At 37.3% G+C, this 23,668-nt stretch overlaps 1 protein-coding gene across 9 annotated transcripts in view; it reads right to left on the bottom strand.

Annotated features, from left to right (window-relative positions):
- KDM6A (lysine demethylase 6A) overlaps nucleotides 1-23,668 on the bottom strand; it is a 179,975-nt gene that overhangs the window by 111,718 nt on the left and 44,589 nt on the right. For all 9 annotated transcript variants that reach the window (XR_015158464.1, XR_015158465.1, XM_086386701.1 and 6 more), the window contains exon 3: nucleotides 6,469-6,577. Coding sequence is in view for 7 of the 9 variants with exons in the window: in XM_086386701.1 (XP_086242827.1) it covers nucleotides 6,469-6,577 (109 nt within the window). In the remaining 2 variants the exon portion in view is untranslated. The remainder of the gene's footprint in view (nucleotides 1-6,468; nucleotides 6,578-23,668) is intronic.

The raw sequence follows: 23,668 nt of genomic DNA, 5'->3' as shown, positions 1-23,668 counted from the left end.
ATGTAAATTACAAAGCATGTTTTTAAGACAGAGATTAACCTGATACACTACGCTAAAGTTGCAGCATTTAGTTCAACTTTAAATATTCAAAGCTTACTGTTAATAGAAAAGCCTCTGAAGATTTATATCAAAAATGTTTTTTAGGACTTCCCTGGTGGTCCAGTGGTTGGGAGTCCAGCTGCCAATGCAAAGGACAGGAGTTTTATCCCTGGTCTAGGAGGATTCCACATGCTGCAGAGCAACTAAGCCTGCGCCTCACAACTATTGAGCCTGTGCTCCGCAACAAGAGAAGCCACCACAATGAGAAGCCTGTGCACTGCAACTAGAGAAAGCCTGTGTGCAGCAATGACGGCCCAGTGCAACCAAAAAAATAAATAAATTTTTAAATTTCTTTTTTAAAAAGATTTGCCTTGGCAGTTCTCTGGTGACCCAATGCTGAGGACTCCATGCTTCCACTGCAGGGGGCACAGGTTTGACTGCTGGTTCGGGAACTAAGATCTCATATGCAACATGGAGTGCCCCCCCCCCAAAAAAAGTGCCTATAGTAGTGTGGCAAAAAAAAAAAATGCCTCTAAATGATAAAATATAAATGAGCCATTAAGGCATTCCTATAATATTTCTTAATTATTCTTAGATAGCTTGCACCAAGCTAGATGCAGTGAAATACATGTAACAAAATACACGGTTCCTGCTCTCAAGCTGTTTACTTTTTATGGTTATATGTATTCTAATGCTTTTCTGTAAACAATGAACATATTATTTGTGTAAATGTTAAAAAAAAAGTGTACTTCTTGTGTTAAACTTAGATGGTCAAGATTACCAAATGAGGGTCACCAGAAAGGCCAACAGGATATGGTAGGGAAAAAAGCCATTTTAGGTAAACTTGGTTCTAATCCTGACCTCACTGCTTCCTATAAGACTGACATCAAGGAATCTAATTCAAGCTATTTCCTTACAGTTCACAGGCAGCCCTGAAGTTTGTCAGTAAAATAGAAAGCTGTAACAAAGAACAAAAAGAGAAGTCCAAAGCCGTATTGTAACTCATCTGGAATTAAAGAAAGATCTAGAGAAATAGAGCTGGAGAGTAAAGAGGGTCAAGAAAAAAATGTAGTAGGTGACAGAGACTTTCTCATGCTTGGAAATATTATGGCTCTGAGGTAAGACTGTCAAAACAAGAGAAAGAGGGTGCACGCGATGACAAATTCACACAGTACAGGAATGAAAAGAAACAACAATGTAGGTTAAGAGTGACAGCTTTGCCTGAAAAAACAAGAGTCTTCTTCAGAGTGAGATGCAAAAGAAATGCAAGAAGATCTAAAATTCAATCTATACTCATATTAGACTACACACTAATTGCAGGCAGAACTCAGCGTTTCTCTTTTCATCCCTAAGCTAATGTGTAACACTATAGGCAGCAGGTTAGCTGCTCGTGGGTGAGTCTATGAGATGGAAGGGAAGGGAAAGGAAAAAAGTACAAACAAATCTCTCAGTTGAACTGACTGCCATCTTTAGGCCTAAATAAGCTGTGATTGCCTGAGATTATTATTATTAGGTCAACAGATCTTTGATTTATTTTTTATATCTGAGGCTGAACTAAAAAGCTGTATTTATAACCTGGGATAAAAGAGACCTCAGAAAGTTTATACTATTTCACTGTTTATAAGTGACTGATGCACTGAGCTCTCTAGCACCTTTCTGCCTTCTCAAATCTATGACTGCCTTAAACACATCTTCTCCTATATGTAGCATTAATACACATTAACATTTGAAAAACCATTTGGATAGCATCCAACATAACAGACCTTTGTCCCTAAGATTAGAGACAATCGAACAGGAAGCTGGAAAAGCGAAGAAACAAATGCAATCCTTTTACTCCCTTATCAGCATCTTTACTGAGGTTTTCAAGTCAAATTAATACATTTAGTGAAATCTCAGATTTACTACTTCTTCATTATTAAAGTAATATACTCTTCGAGATCTTTAAAATCGCACATTTGGTTTACAAGAATCATCAAGTAGCTGTCTTATTTGTAGTCCTTCTATCTAGTCCTTTAAGTCCTCTCTAGTTCTTGAAATTACTACAACTTTTGCTTGTTGCCTAGATATGGTGTTCTGATAACCTGGCTTATGGTCACTAATTTTCTTCCTTGAGTTATTTCTCAATTGCATTTTCTAATTCTAAGCCATAAATGTGTGTGTGTGTGTGTGTGTGTGTGTGTGTGTGTGTGTGAAGTCGCTTCAGTCGTGTCCAACTCTTTGCAACCCCATGGATTGCAGCCTGCCAGGTTCCTTGTCCATAGGATTCTCCAGGCAAGAATACTGGAGTTGGGTTACCATGTCCTCCTCCAGGGGATCTTCTGACTCAGGGATCAAACCCACGTCTCTCACGTCTCCTGCATTGGCAGGCGGGTTCTTTACCACTAGCACCACCTGGGAAGCCACAAATAGACCGAACAAAATCAATGATTCTCAAATGGTGTGTGTGTATGTACACACACACACACACACACACACACACACGGATGGAGTGGAGTGTTGACATACACACACACACGGATGGAGTGTTGTCATTCCACCCAGGAAACACAGCAATCAACAATGACTGTTCTCTCATAATTTTCCATGCTGCTGCTAAGTCACTTCAGTTGTGTCCGACTCTGTGTGACCCCATAGACAGCAGCCCACCAGGCTTCCCCGTCCCTGGGATTCCCCAGGCAAGAACACTGGAGTGGGTTGCCATTTCCTTCTCCAATGCATGAAAATGAAAAGTGCAAGTGAAAAAAAAAAAAGAAAGAAAAAAAAAAAAGGAAAAAAAAAAAAGTGCAAGTGAAGTCGCTCAGTCGTGTCCAACTCTGTGCGACCCCATGGACTGCTGCCTACCAGGCTCCTCCGTCCATGGGATTTTCCAGGCAAGAGTACTGGAGTGGGGTGCCATTGCCTTCTCCATACATATTCACAAATATTTACATATAATTTCTATTAATTAAACTGTTCCTATAATCCATCACATATATTCACAAGAATATATACACCTGTCTTTAAGCCCTGGTCTCTCAGGGGTTCTTCAACCCAAAGAAGAGAAATCACAGTACCATCTACATGGCTTAAGTCTATCTGACAGCCCCATGAGCTGTTTAGTTCAGCTGAGGTTGATGGTTTAGCTATGGGTGTAGGAGTGGAAAGGAGGTATGGTAGACACTTAAAAACCATTCGAATCCCATTTCAAGGAAGACCTGTTGGCAGTTATACATACAAAAGACAGCTTCTAGCAGTGACTGCTCTAAGCTGCAGAGAGCAACCCTGAGGTCACACTCCTTTCCACGTCCAATATGGAATGATGGAGTATAAAGGCATGAAGGGACTTCCCTGGTGGTCCAGTAGTTAAGAATCTGCCTCGGGGAGCACATGTGTACCTGTGATGGATTCATTTTGATGTTCGGCAAAACTGATACAATTATGTAAAGTTTAAAAATAAAATAAAATTAAAAAAAAAAAAAGAATCTGCCTTCCAATGCAGGGAATGCAGGTTCAATCCCTGGTTGGGAAACGAAGATCCCGTGTGCCTTGGGGCAACTAAGTCCATGAGCCACACCAAAAGATCCTACATGCTGCAACTAAACTAAGACCCCCAATGCAGCCTAGATAGACAGACAGACCGACCGACAAGATAGATAGATAGATGAAAAAAGGCCTGGTCATCATGACCCAACTTGTGATAGCTTTCTGAAAGACCATTCTAGCTCCAGAGCTCTCCATGGAGTTGACCAAGGCTGTCACAGCTTAACTTCTCCCTCTGCCCAATTCTGGTTCCATTTCCCACCTTCCACATAAGTGTTGATCCTAAAGGTACTCCTTTCTAAACATCTTGTAAGCTAAACTCACTTCAGAGGAATCCAACCAACATGAGGCTAAGTGCAATGAGCCTCCAGCCTCCATTTTCCCACAATTCTCTAACCTATTACTTTTTTAGGATAAATTCCTAGAAACCAAATGACCAAATCAGGTGACAGAATTTTTTTTAAATTCTTCATAAATACTACCAACCACAGGAGTTAAAAAAAGGGCCTGTTTTCCATCTACTCCAAATTCCTCTGAAATGACAGGAAAGATAATTTCTAATGAATAAATTCATAACAGAAATGATAACCAAAGTATGCTATATACAGATCAGAAATTTTTAGAAATTCATCCTATCTTAATGGAAGCAGATGAGATCAGAATAAGAAATAAGGGCAGAAAAACCAAAGTACAAAATATTCACAAAACAGGTTCTACCATTTACTACTCCAAAAGTAGAAGCAGTTTTTCATAAGGAACCCCAAACTCAGAAAACTTCACATACAAGAGGACTCAGAACAATATATAAAGAACTGTCCCTCAGAATAAACAGGGCTAGTAAATCTCCTACATAAATACATCTGAGCAGTTTACTCACACGTTCACTGAGTGGTTTATGTTTATTCCCCAAGAAGTTATGGTTTATAATCTGTTCTCTAAAAACAAACATTTAGCTGGAGCTGGGGAGGTTCTCATCTTGCAATGCTTTCAATGAAAAAAGGAGGAAGTAGCCTTCAGGTAACAAATGACTCCATAAATTTGTGGTGACGGTGACGGTGTGTCTAAGTGGTTACTAGACACTGGCTCTAGTCTGGGACTTACAGGAAGACAGTGAAGAGAATGGATATAAAGAATTCAGTAATTAAGTATTTTTAAAGGATTTTTTTTTAAGTGGGAAAGCGGTCAATAAAGCCTCAAGGATGAATTCAAACAACTCACATCTTATTTCCTAAGAAGCCATCAGCTTGAAATCTGAAATACAAATGTATGCCTCTGCATCCATTCTCTCCTTCCTCTTCTTCCTATTACAATCAACCTACTGCCTATCTATCAATGGCCAGTTCATCTACAAAGTAAGCAAATGGGTCACAGAGTAGATTTTTTCAAAGGCTTAAATCCTTAGGTTATCCTTCTCCTCTCCCATCTATTTAGATTATTCCTACCAACTAGGTTGTCAAACACTGTCTAGTTGCAACATACCCCCATCCCACCTTCAAAACAAATATCCCTAGACTTCTCATTACCTTCACAGCCAAACATTTTATAAAAGGAAAATGCAGCTAAATCCACAGATGAATGAAGTTTTAAAAGCTAATTAAACAGTTTTTAAATGACCACTAAGCAATAAGGACATACAGACTCATATGCAAACCTAAGTCTGGGTCTCTGTCTATACGCTGTAAAACTAGTGTAGTCTCCAAGCACAAAGTGCAGCATTGAAAAATCAAACTGCACAGAACTCTGTATTATTTCCTTTGTATAATGGTTTCCTTTACGTAACCATTTTAATTAAAATTAAAATATCCAATAGACTAATTGTTAATACCTATTATCCTGAAGTCATTTTTCTTAAGTACTAACCAGTTTCACAGAGGAATCCCAAAACACCTGAACAGCTAGTACTTCCTTCCCTCCTTTTACAGATTATAGACAGAAGCTTAGGGATATTTATATAATCTGTTAAAAGTAATGCAACTGAACCGTAGAGCTGACCTGGGAAATAAATAAGCCTAACTTCAAATTCCATGGTATACCTGTCTCAAAGTAAAATCACATTTTCATTAGGAAAGTATTTGACCTATTATAAAAGAGGCATAATTAAACATCAACAATCTTTTGCTCTAGCACTGAAATAACCTTCTAGTTTTTCAGCCTACTACATACATTTGTGGAAAACAAGCATAAGTCCATCCACTCCCATTAAAATGTTTACTATCATCAAACTGTTAAAATGTTATTGGTTATACAATGTTACTGGTTTGCTATGGATTTTTGCCTTTGGTATTGAAGTGTATGGTATTTGCAGGTGCTTTTAACTTCCCAAGTGGATAGTGGCCTGTGTCAGCAGCATGGTAGCATAAAAAGGATGTATCTTGGGGACTACCTTCAGTTATTTAACTCACTTATTTCCAACAGGAAAAAAAACTTCAAATGAATAAAAAAATGTTTTATCCACTGCTCAAGCTCATGTGTGACCATCTCTGTTACTTACCGTTATAACATGGCTACAGATCAGATTTTCATTCAAATATTTTCAAGCTAAAATGTAAGTTAAAAGATAAAGAAAAGAAATGCAAGGTTTGTGTTACTTTTCCAAACTTGTCCATCAATGGCTCACTTTCTATTATGGTCAAGCCTTTAAAACACAGGCACCTTTCACATGGCAAAATAAAACAACAGTACACGGGTAGTTTCATTTAGCTGAATAGTCAACCTGCTGATTTACATGGAGTCGTGTGAACTTTTCCCATTTCCATTTTTTCTACTTTTTTTTTTTCCTCATTGTTTAGGGGTGTTCATAAGCTTGCAATTTCTTAGAAGTAAGAATAGTAATACCTTCGATAGAGTACGATTACAATTATTTTGAATACATATATAAATCAAACAGTATTTAACAAGGGGAAAAATTACCTTTTGGATAATCTTCCAATAAGAGGTTGAAGTGACCTAATTGACAAAAGAAATCAGACTCCACTTTTCCTTCAGCTTTTAAGATTAGAGATTCGTAGCAGCGAACGGCCTAGAAAAAAAAACACAAACATTTAAGAAAAAGACAAAACCCTAAAATGCATTTCCTTCCTGAGATTATGCATATAATCCTCCATTCAACCACCCAAGAAATCAATATACTTTATTTCTATCTCAGATACAGCCAAAGCATCAATCTTCTAAAACACCTACATGTTTATTAAAAGAGCCACTAATTATGGCATATCCTTTTCCTATCTGTAAGACGGAAATATTTGCCAAAGAAGATAACGAAGGAGCACTTTGATAGCTTTATTCATTAGCTGTAAATCTAAATTTTTACTGTGGTCCGTGTTGATATAAACAAATATATCCAAAGATGGGAAGAAATTTATTTATGTGAGAATTCACAGAATCTCCAGAGTAATAATAACTACCATTTATACTGAGGAGCTACTTTTTACCATAACCTTTACCCATTTAAACTACCATAAACTGTCTTTCAATTATCTTAACAATACACTTAAAACCCACCAACTCTTAACTCTATTCCAAATTTTACCCCCACTCCAATACATGCATATGCACTCAACTCTCACTGCTTCTTCCCTGAAGAAAATCGTATTTTAAGGATATCATTCTTTTTTTGTAATCCAAGAGAGTACAGGGCAAAAATGAATGATGGAAAGAAGCGAATTCTGGAGTTTGACAACTTCCAGTTGTCATTAGCTACAGGAGATCCTAGGGAACTTATCCTCTCTGATTTTCAGTTTTAATAACACTCAAAGGGCTTGTTACAGAATTAAAATCAGAAGACTTCTCTTAAGGGTTCATCACAGTGCTTAGCACTTAATAATTGTTTCTCTACCTTCCACTTAGGTTAAGATAAAAAAAAACGAACTCTTTCAAGATTGTTTCAAGCATCCCAATAATCTTGTCAAAATTTCCCTCCTAACAGTCTACTCTATAATGCTGTTACGTGTTAGTTTTCTGGAGTCGATAAAAGAAGAAATGTGCATGGCTTCTCAAATGTATGAGTATATTCTAAGGTTTGGTATACCAAAAAAAAAAAAAATAGTTTCCATTATCAAAAGTTCCTTTCACCACTGCTTTAAGAGCTTTTGATGGGATAAGAAAATGTGATGTGGGGCAGAGTACCCACTTAAAACGCCTTGATTTTTCCTCTCCTGTAAAATAAAGAGCCTTTGGTGAAGAGTTTCAAAATTTACACCCTAAAAATTTACCTATCCAAAGCACATACACAAGTATTTATCAAGTTTAGAAAAGTCTTCCTAAACAAAGCAAATTTGGGAATAATTCTACCATCCTTAAAGTCTAACACTTATTAAAAAGACTGTCTTCTGTTCCTACTCTACTCTTACCTATCTACATGTGCATATGTACCAAATCACTGTCACTGAAAATTTATCACTGTTTCCCTATAAAAGAGTCTGAATGCTACACTGACATCTCAGAAATTACTATAATTGCTAAGAATGAAATTTCAAGATCCTCTTTTATTTAAGTCATATATAATCTGATATGGCAGATGGTTAGAGTACAAAAATATAATTTACTTCTGTGTTTTTAATACTTTACTTTTGTGTTTTTAGTATCAATGAAATTTATAAAATTATAGGACTGTGACAATTCTTAATTTTACACTAAATAAAATGACTTTTTAAAGCTAAAAATGACATTATAAATAAAGCTAGTTATACTCTGTTTTTTAAACTCTTAGTAAGATATTTAGAAACTTTTGCTACTCCTCTCTGATAATTTCTTATGGATAATTAGCATTAACTTTACAAGCAAATAAAGTTTCATGGTGAAAAAGGATTCAAGACATAAACACGAAGTTTTAATAATCTAAGCAAAAAGATGGCAAAGTTCTATATGGCCTCTTATCACCAAACATTGATTCCACTACCATGATACTCTATTACCTATCTTCCACTTCCCAAAAAACAAAGGAACACATCTACAGTGAGTACTATACACAACTCTGATCATCACAAAACACACCAGGTAAAAAGGAGAATGAACAATTCATGTACCAATACACTTGGACTTGATGAAGAGATTCACAATAATTCCCAACAAAGCTAGCATGTACCTAAACCTACCAACTAAATGTTGATGGTTGAAGATGATGCTGACAGAGTCAAATATCAAACGAAATGAAGATGAGCAGAAAGGCAGAATAAAGATTCCAAGCACCCGTATCACCAATTCACGGTGAAGCCTCATGAATTTATTTGAAGTGTTTGAGGTAAACACTGACATTAGATACAGGCAAACAATTTTTTTAAAGCATTTAAAGGAAAGTACATAAATGGAGCAAGTTTCCAATACTACTAACTCATAAAATAATCTAGAATGAAACAGTATTTTTATAATAAAAGTTTCAATAAAGGGCTAATTTTAAACATAGAAGATATGCAGTTAGTTTAGATTTAGAACAAAGTTCAGACAAACTTCTATTAAGTAAAAATATTTGTTAAAAGGGTTACTTTTATATTCTCGCCTTTAAAAAAATTTTTTTTTAATGTGCACAAGTAAAATCATCCCCTTTCCTCTAGGATTCATAGTACTTTCAGTGTAAGGATACTCAGAAATTTGAATGAAAACCATTTTCCCCAGATCAGCATCATTCAATAGAGCGTGTTCTGCAATGACAAAAATATTCCATAATTTGTTCTGCCCAATACGGTAGCCATTAAACATATGTAGTTATCGAGCACTTGAAACATGACCAGTGCAAGACAAGCAAATTTTTAAATTATTCCACTTTAATTTGTATTTAAATTATACACATGGCTACATATAGACACATGTAGAAACATGGCTACAAAAAAAAAAAAAAAAACATGGCTACATATAGATGCATGGCTAATGGACAGTGTAGACTGGATAATTTTTAAAGCTTAAAAACAATAAATTCTCAACTCATATGCTAAACACTAAGAAAGCAAAAATTTCTTATTTTTATAAGTGAAAAACCTATTAAAAAAATAAGGTATATCTTGCACTAAGGGATGAGCAAAACCCTCCATAAAAATCACTTTTAAATCCTATAGTTGTTTATAGTTAGGTGCTTATATACCTGTAATCTTTACTAATTACTAGAAAAAAAAATTGAGAAGGAAAACAAAGTTAATCATTAAATACTAGAATCAAAGGAGAGTAAAGATTCTCCCAGGCTTCCCAGGTGGCTCAGTGGTAAAGAATCTGCCTGCCAATGCAGAGACGTGGGTTCAATCCCTGGGAAGATCCACTGGAGGAGGAAGTGGAAACCCACTCCAGTATTCTTGCCTGGAGAATCTCACAGAAAGAGGAGCTTGGTGAGCTATAGTCCATAGGGTTGCAAAAGAGTCGGACATGACTTAGCCACTAAAAAACAACAAAGATTCTCCCAGCTAAGCAGAGAGACCGGATGTCTTCCTCTCACTACAGTGTTATTACCCACAATGTTCAATATAGTTTGTGCTTGGTAGCTGCTTTGCTTTTATTATTTGAAAAAAGTCTCAGAATACTAATATTATCATTGTCCTCTATTTCTAAACTCTCTATTTCTAAGATTAGAGCTCATTAAAAAAAAAAAAGACAAATAATTTGCCTTTTTATGTTAAGCATTAAAGTACTTTATGATAAGCTTGGTAAGTGCCTAGCTAAAATGAGTTGTTACTATTTTAGAACTGTTAAGTATAGGCAACATCTAAACAAACAAATTTTTTTCCAATCTGAAAGATTAGCTAAGTACCTGAACATACAAATGGTAGAGAAAACTAACATACATTTAAATACCTCAATGGTTTCCCGTTTTTCTTTCTTTTTCATTCTTTCTTCTAGCATTCTTTGCATGCTCAGTCATGCCTGACTCTTTGTGGCCCCATGGACTGCAGTCCGCCAGGCTCCTCTGTCCATTGGATTCTCCAGGCAAGAATACTGGAGTGGGTTGCCATTTCCTTCTCCAGGGGATCTCCTCCACAGTCTCCTGCATTGGCGGGCAGATTCTTTACCACTGCGCCACCTATCTCAACACAGTCCTAGTGCGGGGGTTCCCATTCTGAAGCCCTTCCTCTTCTATCAGGCTCCCAGATGCTTACTGCCTCCCCTACCTGTAAGCTCCATCAGGGGAAGGGCCATATCCCAACCCATGATCACATGACAGGGACTTAATAAATATTTCTTGAATTAATGAAGCAATGTCATGTTATTATTTTAGGTTCTCAAGTGACCTTCTCTTTGTCTTACATTTCCATTCCTTAAGAGCTGCAAGTCAGGATGCTAAGAATTAATCTTAGTAGTTAGTTAAACTCATTCCCGTTAAGATATAAATCACTGATATGTTAAATGAACCAATGGTTTTTAAATGAACCAAACTTTTAGGTTGAATATAATAAAAGCAAACATACAGTCCTGCCCACAATTCCTAAAACCAGTCACAGACATAAAAGACAATTTAGTAGCTGACTACTTACAAAAGATTAAGGAACTGAAGCCGACTACAGGTCAACATGTCATCCATGAAATAGGGCTATTAAAAATGTATTCATGGTCCAAAATAATGAAGTACATTATACAGAACAACAACAATAATCAGCTCACCAAAGTCTGCTCTGACCAGATCTCTAAAATTATCTTTAAGTTCTGTGTGCCACACTTTAACAGGTGGTGGTAACATAAAGAAGGTTGTAATTGTGGTGAAAGATGAATAAACTATCATATGAAAATTATTTTAACTGAGTTGAGCTGAGGAGAATCATCAGGGATGCTTTAACTTTACTTATATTTTAAAAGCTGTCACTTAGGAGAAAAGATTAACTGCACTCTGGATAACTCCAGACATCAGAACAATGAATGGGTATAACTAACAAGCAAATTTAATTCAGTTCAATCAGAAAGGAGTAACACTAAATGTACCAAAAATTAAATAGGCCACCTTTTGGGGGGGTTTTTTGGCCACACCATGTGGCTGTGGGATCCTAGTTCCCTGACCAGAAATCGAACCAGCACCGTCAGCAGTGAAAGCTTTGAGTCCTAACCACTGGACTGCCAGGGAATCCCCTAAATGAAATGGGTCATCTTTCTTTGGCTTATATTAATGCAAAAAATTAAAGAATAAATTACTAAGGTTATCTTTGTCGGAGTAAAAAGGAGACTTCTTACTTTGGATACTCTGCATTTTTTAAAAGATTCCTTGGGCTTCTCGAATATAAGCACACCATGTGTAGTATTATATATAATACATACCAACAGACAGACGTGTGTATATGTGAATGCATCTCTCTTGACTTAAATCCATGATTGCAGTTTATTCACTTTGAATTTACAGAATTTCTAAATAAATACACTATCTTGAACTTCTCCCCCAAAACCATAAAAATGTCTGCTTCATTAATGCTTCTCAGTCTTCTCAGAAATCTGTCTCATAAATTAGAATTCTTCCCCTTCCCAGACACTCAGTGATGCCTTTACCCGTTTTTAAAATACCTTAGGAATCTGAAAGGTTGGAAGTACCTGAGTCTAAACCATTTTTTGAAATTTCAACACACCATATATAAACAAAGTTACACAATTAAAATGATAATCTTAAGTATTATTGATTCTTAATGACATCTATTCTTGAACTTATATATCAGACTTTCATACTTCTCTTTTTAATTTCATTTACTTTTTAAGTTAAAATTAACACATTACCAATTCTAAAGGGTATGTAGTAAAGTCTCACAATCCTGATCCAAGCCATCCAGGCCCCTTTCCCAGAAGCAACAAGTGTAAAAAGTTCTTATTATATTCAAGATTATTTTGTGCAGATGCAAGCACATATATTTTTCCCACTTTAGTGTTAATATTTAGATATTTATATGAACAGCGTTTATATAAACTTGCTTCAGATTCTAGGTGTCCTTGATATCCTTTCTCTTTTCATCTGTTAACAGAACCTCTAAATTTAATTAGACATATGCTGACACAGAACACTGGGGTCCCCAGTCATCGTTGTGGTGTGGCCTGATGATTAAGTTCTGGCCAATGGGATCCCTAGCTGGAAATTATCCAAGTGGTAGAAGCTACAAGCTGAGGATAGAAAGTAGGAAAACAGGAGCCCAAGTTCCTGGAACAGTAGAGTTCCTGAGCAGCCCAAAACTGATTGCCTCTGAGAATTCTTTTACACAAGAAATAAATGAGTATGCAGCCTTCTTTTCTCATTTAAAACAAACAACAAAAAAAACCAGTCTAATGAAATAATCATTAACACATACCAACAGGATAAATGAAAATTAAAAGAAATCTAGTTAACTGTCACCTATACCTAACATTTTAAAGAAGATAAAAGAACTTACACATTTGTTACTCTACACTACCTCCCTCACTCCAACTTTCAATTAATACCCATCTTTTGCATGAAAACAAAGTCAGTTAACCAAATTTAAGCATATCAACCTCGATTTTGAATTTCTCAGCCTCTCTGGACTCTGCATTCAGTAAGAAAGCATCACTCAAGAAAATATCATAGCACCTTAAGTACCATTCTTTACAAATAAACTATTGAAAATGCTTTGCTATTGCAAAACATTTTCAAAGAACTACACTACTGAAATCAAACTAGATAATCAGATCAGATCAGATCAGTCGCTGCTGCGACCCCATGAATCGCAGCACGCCAGGCCTCCCTGTCCATCACCAACTCCTGGAGTTCACTCAGACTCACGTCCATCGAGTCAGTGATGCCATCCAGCCATTTCATCCTCTGTCATCCCCTTCTCCTCCTGCCCCCAATCCCTCCCAGCATCAGAGTCTTTTCCAATGAGTCAACTCTTCGCATGAGGTGGCCAAAGTACTGGAGTTTCAGCTTTAGTATCATTCCTTCCAAAGAAATCCCAGGGCTGATCTCCCTCAGAATGGACTGGTTGGATCTCCTTGCAGTCCAAGGGACTCTCAAGAGTCTTCCCCAACACCACAGTTCAAAAGCATCAATTCTTCGGCACTCAGCCTTCTTCACAATCCAACTCTCACATCCATACATGACCACAGGAAAAACCACAGCCTTGACTAGATGAACATTTGGTGGCAAATTAATGTCTCTGCTTTTGAATATGCTATTTAGGTTGGTCATAACTTTCCTTCCAAGGAGTAAGCATCTTTTAATTTCATGGCTGCAGTCACCATCTGCAGTGATTTTGGAGCCCAGAAAAATAAAGTCTGACACTGTTTCCACTGTTTCCCCATCTATTTCCCATAAAGTGATGGGACTGGATCTTAGTTTTCTGAATGTTGAGCTTTAAGCCAACTTTTTCACTCTCCACTTTCACTTTCATCAAGAGGCTTTTGAGTTCCTCTTCACTTTCTGCCATAAGGGTGGTGTCATCTGCATATCTGAGGTTATTGATATTTCTCCCGGCAACCTTGATTCCAGTTTGTGTTTCTTCCAGTCCAGCGTTTCTCATGATGTACTCTGCATATAAGTTAAATAAGCAGGGTGACAATATACAGCCTTGACGAACTCGTTTTCCTATTTGGAACCAGTCTGTTGTTCCATGTCCAGTTCTAACTGTTGCCTCCTGACCTGCATACAAATTTCTCAAGAGGCAGATCAGGTGGTCTGGTATTCCCATCTCTTTCAGAATTTTCCACAATTTATTGTGATCCACACAGTCAAAGGCTTTGGCATAGTCAATAAAGCAGAAATAGATGTTTTTCTCGTACCTCAAGTGCTGATAACTAATATCTGAGCTCTTAATACGTACCATGCACTATTCTAAGCACTTTACATATACTTATTCATTTAATCCTCACAATTACTCTATAAGATAGGGAGACCGTACTTCACAGATAGGGTAACTGAGGCATAAAGTAAACCCTTGCTCAAGGTCACAGAGCTAATAACTAGGAGAAGTTGGATTCAAACAGTAGAGTTCCAGAGCTTGGAGTAAGGTGTTAAATTCAGGCCATGCCTAGGACCTAAAGTCATTTGCAACAAAGAGGACCTGCATAAACAGCTCTTCCTCTTAACACTCCAACACCCAGTTTCTTCTACAACTCTACCTTCACACCAAACAAAAGCAACACACAAGACCACTACTTCCTGCTCCCACCATCCCACAAGGAAGATTTAGCCTCAGTTCTTTACTATTCTTTCTTACCTTGCCTTATTTTAAACCATATAAAAAGCAATCATATCTCCTCCTCCCCAAAAGACATACACACACAACAGCAAAATAAAACCAAAAAATCAAGTTCCCATATTCAAAAGCCACCTGTGACAGAAAAACACTACTGCTCATATGTATAAATGACTATGTATGTATGCATGTGTGTGTACTAAGTTACGTCTGACTCTTTGTGACCCCATGGACTGTAGCCCGCAGGCTCCTCTTCCCATGGGATTCTCCAGGCAAGAATATTAGAGTGGGTTGCCATGCCTTGCTCAAGGGGATCTTCCTGATCCAAGGATCAAACCCGTGTCTTCTGCATTGGCAGGCAGATTGTTTACCACTGAGTCACCAGGGAAGCCATTTGCCTTATACACACTGCTAAAATTATAAATGCACATAAAAAGGAAGGAGTTATACTTCATTGTGGGAGTGGGGGCATATATTACATTCACGATCATGAGCTCCACTGAAAATAATCAACCTTGAATTTTTAAACTTTTAATATGCAATAGGCACCTAGAATTTATTAAATAAATGAACAATCTCAAAACTAGAAAAACTACAACACAGTAAAGGACCCTCCCCAAAGATAAGTGTTTTAAAGAAAAAAACTTCTAATCTATCTCAATATACTCTTTCAGACTTTGTTCTATGCATACAGTCATGAATGCAGAACTTGCTGATATGAGGGCCAAACTGTATTATTCCATTTTATCTAAGGGAATTGAGCATCTATGGATTCTGCTATCTGTTGGGGTCTTGAAACCAATCCCCCTCGGATACGGAGGGATGACTGTATATGCAAACAGTACAAATCTTCGTATGCAGTTTATAAACTATTTCTTTCATTCTATATATCACTGCTTACTGTGTCAAAGTGTTTAGATTTACACCAAAATTAACATCTTCACATCATTTTAATAATGGTTAAACAATAATTTGTATCTACTGAAGAGTATCTGGCTGTTAACCAAGTTTTTACTATTATCATTAACCAATGAACGTAATTTGGCCTATTTACATTTTCTCAAAGTAAGTTCCTCACAGTTGAATGGAAAGCACAATTGAAGCTTCTGATAGTCCCACGAACAAAACTAAACTAAAATAATGTTCCACAAGCAGTGCTCATTTTCAGTTCTCTAATTATTTTTCCAAATATTTATTGGCTAAAGTTATTACTTCTTTCATGAAGTATCAATCTGTTTATTGATTATACACACACATATCTACTGGATTATCAACAGTTTTCTCCTAAATGATGTCAGGTGCTATTCATATATAAAAGATTCTTATATAATGCTATTATAGAATACCTCTTCCCAGTTTGCACTTACCAATAAACTTTTTACAGTTTTTAAGGTAAAAGCTTCCCTATTTTCTCAAAACCAACCACCACTTCTTTTACAGTATGTTATGTTCAGAATCAGAAATCTCAGCCCCTGGCCTAATAAATATTCACCAATATTTTATTCTAATGAAAAGAAAGAACCTAATTACATTTTTTCCTGTATAATTTTGTACTGACACAGCAGGATTCAAGATCTGTAATTCCCCCATTTCTCATGAACTAAAAAACTTAATATACACATAACAGCTCTGTTTCTATGGTTTATATTCTACATCCAAAGCTTTCAAACAAATGTACTAGGAATGGGTAATAGGACTGCTAAGACAGAGAAGACCTCAGCCCCTGGGGCTGAGAAAAAAAAAAAGCCAAAGTACCAAAGCAGCCTGAATCTCTCAGCCAGAGAGCCTTTCTTTATGTACCATCCCCAATCCTGAAAGTGAAAGTCACTCAGTGGGGTAGGACTCTTTGTGACCCCAAGGACTGTAGCCTGCCAGGCTCCTCTGTCCATGGAATTCTCCAGGCAAAAACACTGGAGTGAATAGCAATTCCCTTCTCCAGGGGATTTTCCCAATCCAGGGATCGAACCCAGGTCTCCAGCACTGCAGGCAGATTCTTTACTGACTAAGCCACCAGAGAAGCCCACAGCCAATCTTAAGTGCCTTCAAGAGTTTCTCCTGGTTATCAGTACAAACTATCATTTAGAAAATACTGGGGGAAACTTGATATGACTCTGTGATCCACAAAATGAAATAATAAGCAATAATGCAAAATACAATAAAATTATGTGCTGATTAAAAAAGATCAAGGGGCAAATAGTTGCATTACCCATTTCTTAGATAAGTCACAAGGGCTGACGTCAACTAAACCACTAGAAGATAACCCCGCTCTATCCTACCATAACTATAAATTTTTTCAATGACTCAAAAGGCTTTTGGCTCAGGAACTTAAAGGAACTGACATAAAGGATCGAGCAAATTCAAGTATTTTCCCTAACTAGTGGCCCTTTTAACAATCTGTTTCACTAAACAGTTCATCTGAAAAACCAGTCCTGAAAGAATATTTTCCCCAAAACCTGAATTTAAAAGAAAACCAGCTTAACACTAAATAATCACATAAAATATTTTTATATACACTATGAAGACTTCCAAAATACTATTTCAAATTAGCTTAAGTTTCTAATAAGCTCATATTCAAATTTCTATTTTAAATCAGAGAAATAAATATCAGCCCATTTGTCTATGAGAAACCTAATGTCTAGCTTCCCCATACAAGACACACACTTAAATTACTGGAATGACATACTTCTAGACATCTCAATCTTCCATTCTATATGGAATTTTGAGATTTAATTTCTTAAGTCTTTGAACTTCTGCTTCTTTCCAAGATGCAGTGAAACAAACCAAATTTATTTCTGAATGAAATAACTAAAAAACTGGAGTAACTAAATGAAAAACAAAGGTTTTCACCCAGTGAATATCAGAGAACACATGACAACAGTCCTTGAGAAGGGAAAATAAATAATGTGAGCCTAAAATTACCCCAAAGCTTACTGCTTTTCAGGCTGCAGCACAGCTATGTGAAGTTTTCTTGCCCAAATCAATGCATTCTAGAACAAAGTGGAACAACATCTTTACAGTTACTGAAAAGAAAGTAAATTTGTCAATCTACAATTCTATACTCAGTAAAAATACCTTTCAAAAAAAGAAAATTAAAATATACTTATTCACATATACAAAAAAAAAAAAAAAAACGATGAAAGAATATATAGTCTTTGAAATGTTTTTTCCCTTAATTCTCAGGTGGAAGCAAAATTAAACCAGAAACAAAACTTTATACACAGTCCGGACAGAAGAGCAAAAGAAATAATAGCTGCACAACTAACTATGAAAGATATTTTTCTTATTTTTTAATGTCTTAAAACTGACCCTAAAAGTCTACTTCGGGGGATAAAAACACTCCTAAAAGTAATAAGCGAGTTCAGGAATGTCACAGGACACAAAATCAACATACAAAAAATAAATTAGCTCAGCTGATAAAGAATCCACCCGCAGTGCAGGAGACCCTGCCTGGTTCGATTCCTGGATGAGGAAGATCCCCTGGAGAAGGGATAGGCTACGCACTCCAGTATTCTTGGGCTTCCCCAGTGGCTCAGATGGTAAAGAATCTGCCTGCAATGCAGGAGACCTGGGTTCGATTCCTGGGTTGGGAAGATCCCCTGAATGAGGGCATGGCAACCCAGTCCACTATTCTTGCCCATAGTATTCCATGGACAGAGAAGCCTGGCAGGCTTCAGTCCATAGGGTCACAAAGAGTCAGACTTGACTGAGCGACTAAGCACAATGATGAATTGGAAATAAAAAAATTTTAAGACCATTTATAATAGTTCCAAAAACATGGTAATATGCAGATATAATTCTAACAAAGTATGTGGAGCAGAATATGTATGCTGAAAACTACAAAACACTGATGAGTTCAGTTGCTCAGCCGTGTCCAACTCTATGCGACCCCATGGACTGCAGCACACCAGGCCTCCCTGTCCATTACCAACTCCTGGAGTTTACTCAAACTCATGTCCATTGAGTCAGTGATGCCATCCAACCATCTCATCCTCTGTCATCCCCTTCTCCTCCCGCCTTCAATCTTTCCCAGCATCAGGGTCTTTTCAAATGAGTCAGTTCTTCACATCAGGTGGCCAAAGTATTGGAGTTTCAGCTTTAGCGTCAGTCATTGGAATGAACGCCCAGGACCGATCTCCTTTAGAATGGACTGGTTGGATCTCCTTGCAGTCCAAGGGATTCTCAAGAGTCTTCTCCAACACCACAGGTCAAAAGCATCAATTCTTCGGTGCTCAGCTTTCTTCACAGTCCAACTCTCACATCCATACATGACCACAGGAAAAACCATAGCCTTGATTAGACGGACCTTTGTTGGCAAATTAATGTCTCTGCTTTTTAATATGCTGTCCAGGTTGGTCATAACTTTCCTTCCAAGGAGTAAGCACCTTTTAATTTCATGACTATAGTCACCATCTGCAGTGATTTTGGAGCCCAAAAAAATAAAGTCTGACACTGTTTCCACTGTTTCCCCATCTATTTCCCATGAAGTGATGGGACCGGATGCCATGATTTTAGTTTCCTGAATGTTGAGCTTTAAGCCAACTTTTTCACTCTCCTCCTCCGCTTTCATCAAGAGGCTCTTTAGTTCCTCTTTCTGCTATAAGGGTGGTGTCATCTGCATATCTGAGGTTATTGATATTTTCTCCAGGCAATCTTGATTCCATCTTGTGTTTCTCCCAGTCCAGCGTTTCTCCCAGTCCAGCGTTTCTCATGATGTACTCTGCATATAAGTTAAATAAGCAGGGTGACAATATACAGCCTTGACGTACTCCTTCTCCTATTTGGAACCAGTCTGTTGTTCCATGCCCAGTTCTAACTGTCGCTTCCTGACCTGCACACAAATTTCTCAAGAGGCAGGTCAGGTGGTCTGGTATTCCCATCTCTTTAAGAATTTTCCACAGTTTATTGTGAGCCACACAGTCAGAGGCTTTGGCATAGTCAATAAAGCAGAAATAGATATTTTCCTGGAATTCTCTTGCTTTTTCCATGATCCAGTGGATGTTGGCAATTTGATTCCTGGTTCCTCTGCCTTTTCTAAAACCAGCTTAACATCTGGAAGTTCACGGTTCATGTATTTCTGAAGCCTGGCTTGGAGAATTTTGAGAATTATTTTACTAGCGTGAGAGATGAGTGCAATTGTGTGGTAGTTTGAGCATTCTTTGGCATTGCCTTTCTTTGGGATTGGAATGAAAACTGACCTTTTCCAGTCCTGTGGCCACTGCTGAGTTTTCCAAATTTGCTGGCATATTGAGTGCAGCACTTTCACAGCATCATCTTTCAAAAGAGCTCAACTGGAATTCCATCACCTCCACTAGCTTTGTTCCTAGTGATGCTTTCTAAGGCCCACTTGTCTTCAGATTCCAGGATGTCTGGCTCTAGGTGATTAGATCCCACAAATTTATCCACCTTATAACTGGAAGTTTGTACATTTTGACCAACATCGCAGCTCCCTCGGCATACCAATCTATACTCTGCTTGTGCATTTTTTGACATTTTTAGGTTTAACATATAGCAAGATCATTCAGTATTTATCTTTCTCTGTCTGACTCAATTCACTTAGCATAATGCCCTCAAAGTTCATGACATTTTTTTTTGAGAAAAAATTGGTGTATAATATTAAAGTTACAGGTGTACAACATAAGTGATTCACAATTTTCAAGGCTATAATCCATTTATAGTTATTATAAAATATTGGCTAAATTCCCTATGTTGCACAATATATCCTTACAGCTTATTTAAAGTTCATGAAAATGTTAAAGTATGACAATACCACATGTAAATGAGGATACAGAACAGCTAGTAAAAATGCAAAATGGTACAGTCACTCCAGAGCACAACTTGACAATTAAGTATGAAGTAAAACATACATTTATCACAAGACCCGACTATTACATTCCTAAGTATTTACTCTAAAGAAGGAAAAACTAACATTCATACCAAAATCTATATATGATGTTTATATTAGCTTTATTCATTAGCAATGAAATCTGGAAACAAATATTCAACAAATGAATGGATAAACTGTGGTACATCTATAATACAGGATTTTGTTTAGCAATATAAAAGAATGAATGAATTGATACAGCATGGATGAACCTCACAGATATTAAGCTGAGTAAAGGAAGTCAGTCTCAAAAGACCACATGGTGCGTATATTTGTCAAAACTCATTGAACACAACATTGTAAATGCGCAATACTTCAATAAAATATTTTTCTAAAAAGCTCAAACACCTATAACAAGTGAAATTAAACAGATACAAATTATACCTTAACAAAGTTTATTTTTAAGCTGTTTAAAGTAAAAAACAGTAACAATGTATTGTGGGGTTTATAACATGTATAAGCAAAATGTATGACATTAATACAAGAGACTAGGATGGGAGAAAAGGAAGTATATTCTTTTAAGTTCATACTATGCATGACATGGTATAATTTGAAGGTAGGTATGCTGTGATTAGCGAAAATTAAAAATTTTTAAACTACTACAACTGGTAAGTGTAATATTCAAAGTCAATGTACAACTTACATTCCTATATACCAACAATGTTGGAATTTGGGGGAAAAATTTTTAATGCCATTTACAATAATACCTCCCAGGCTTCCGTGGTGGCTCAATGGTAAAGAATCTGCCTGCCAATGCAGCAGACACAGGTTCGATTCCTGGTCCAGAAAGATCCCACATGCCACGGGGCAGCTAAGCCTGGGCACCGCAACTACTGAGCCTGTGCTCTAGAGCCCAGGAGCCGCAACAACTGAACCCACATGTTGCAACCACTGAAGCCCATGTGCCTAGAACACGCATTCTGCAGCAAAGAAGCCACCACAGTAAGAAGCCTGCACACTGCAATTAGAGAGTAGCCCCTGCTCTCTGCAACTAGAGAAAAGCCCTCGCAGCAATGAAGAGCCAGCACAATCAAATAAATAATTTAAAAAAAATAGTACGTCCTCCTAAAATGAAGTGCTTAAGATATAAATCTAACAAAATACATATAGGATCCATGTGTAGAAAAATCACAAAATGTTGATGAAAAGAAATCAAAGGATATCTAAGGGATATCTATATCAGAGAGAAATACCATGCTCACAAAACAGAAAACATTAATATTATCAATTCTCCCTAATTCAAGGCTGCTGCTGCTAAGTCACTTCAGTCGTGTCCGACTCTGTGCGACCCCATAGATGGCAGCCCACCAGGCTCCCCCATCCCTGGGATTCTCCAGGTAAGAACACTGGAGTGGGCTGCCATTGCCTTCTCTGTAATTCAAGGCAACCCCAATCAAAATCCCAGAAAGTTTTGGATATACCAACAAGCTAATCTACAAATTTTATGGAAAGAAAAGGAATCAGGATAGCCAAAATAATGCTGAAAAAGAGCAAGTCAGAGGATTCATACTACCCAATTTCAAGGTAATAAAGCAAGCAACAATAATCAAGACAGTGTGGTATTGAGGAAAGAACAGAGACCAATGGAACAAAATCGAAAACTCTGAAACAGACCTATACAAATAAAGGCAACTGGTTTTGACAAGATACAAAGATAATTCAGTAGAAAGGGAATTGTCTTTTCCAACAAAAAGTTGTGAAAAAATTGGAAGCCCAGTTGCAAAGTAACAACAAAACCTCAACACATACTTAATAAAGTGAAATAAGAACATTTTGAATATATCAGACCCATATAAAGAAAACAAAAATGATCTCTAATGTCAGATTCAGAAAGAAATGACAAGCAAAATGTTAAAACATGTGGGTGACAACTTTAATAATACGTTGTGTTTAAAACATGTCCAGAATTAACATATTCAACAACAATGGAATGAAGGAGATTCCAAGAATTTTCATCGCTCAAGAAAAAAGAGCATCTATTAGTTAGGCTTTAATAGAACTTACCCATGGCCCAGCTGGTAAAGAATCCACCTGCAATGCAGGAGACACAGGAGATGTGAGCTTGATCCCTGGGAAGATCCCCTGGAGGAGGGCATGGCAACCCACTCCAGTATTCTTTCTTGGAGAATCCCATGGACAGAGGAGCCTGATGGACTACTGTCCACAGGGTCACAAAGAGTAGGCTTTAATAAGTAAAAAATGCATGCTATAACCCCTAAGGCAGCAGTTCTCATTAAAGTGTGGTTCACAGACAACTGGGAGTCTCCTAAACACTTCTGGGAGGGTTGCTAATGTAAAATTATTTTCATTATAATACTAAAGATATTATTCTTTTTTTTAACTCTATTGACATGCATACTAATGATGCAAAAGTAACGGTGAGTAAAACTGGTTGGAGTAAAACTGTTTCAAGAAAAGGGACCCTTTCCTGGGCCCAAATGGGGCTCTTGTCTAACACTCATAAATGAACTCTCAGAGAAGACACACATGCTGACAAAGCAAAGAGATTTTATTGGAAAGGGGCACCCGGGTGGAGAGCAGTAGGGTAAGGGAACCCAGGAGAACTGCTCTGCCACATGTCTCTCGGTCTCTGGTTTTATGGTGATGGGATTAGTTTCTGGGTTGTCTCAGGCCAATCCTTCCCTCTCAAGAGTCCTTCCTGGCGGCACACACATTGCTCAGCCAAGATGGATGGCACCAGAAAGATTCTAGGAGGTGGTCAGACATGTGGTGTCTCCTTTTGACCTTTCCCAAACTCTTCCAGTTAGTGGTTGCTTATTAGTTCCAATTTCTTACCAGGATGTCCTGTCCTAAAACAACTCATGCAAATGGTTACTATGTTGCCTGGTCAGGGTGGGCAGTTTCAGTCAGTGTGCTTCCCCTAGCAGAACTACCGGCACCTCTGCAGGAGTCAAGGCAGACACATCAAACTTAACTTGAAATTACATACTCTTCACCATCAAGCACTTTCAGGGTTTTTTAAACAACAGTTTCATATAAATATTCTTGATGAAGCAGTAAAAAGCATTTCATTAAATGTCACCCTTGAGCACACATTGTTTTTAATAATCTGGGCTGGCAAAAAGCATTCTCCATATTGAAATACAATGGCTACATTGACTGGTAAGTACATGAC

The sequence above is a fragment of the Bos grunniens genome, chromosome X (genome assembly GCF_055505025.1).
Source record: "Bos grunniens cultivar Pamir isolate PY7600 chromosome X, Bosgru_T2T1.0, whole genome shotgun sequence".
NCBI lineage: Eukaryota > Metazoa > Chordata > Mammalia > Artiodactyla > Bovidae > Bos > Bos grunniens.
The sequence above is the reverse complement of the archived record's forward strand: the minus strand, read 5'-3'. Positions and strand labels throughout refer to the sequence as shown.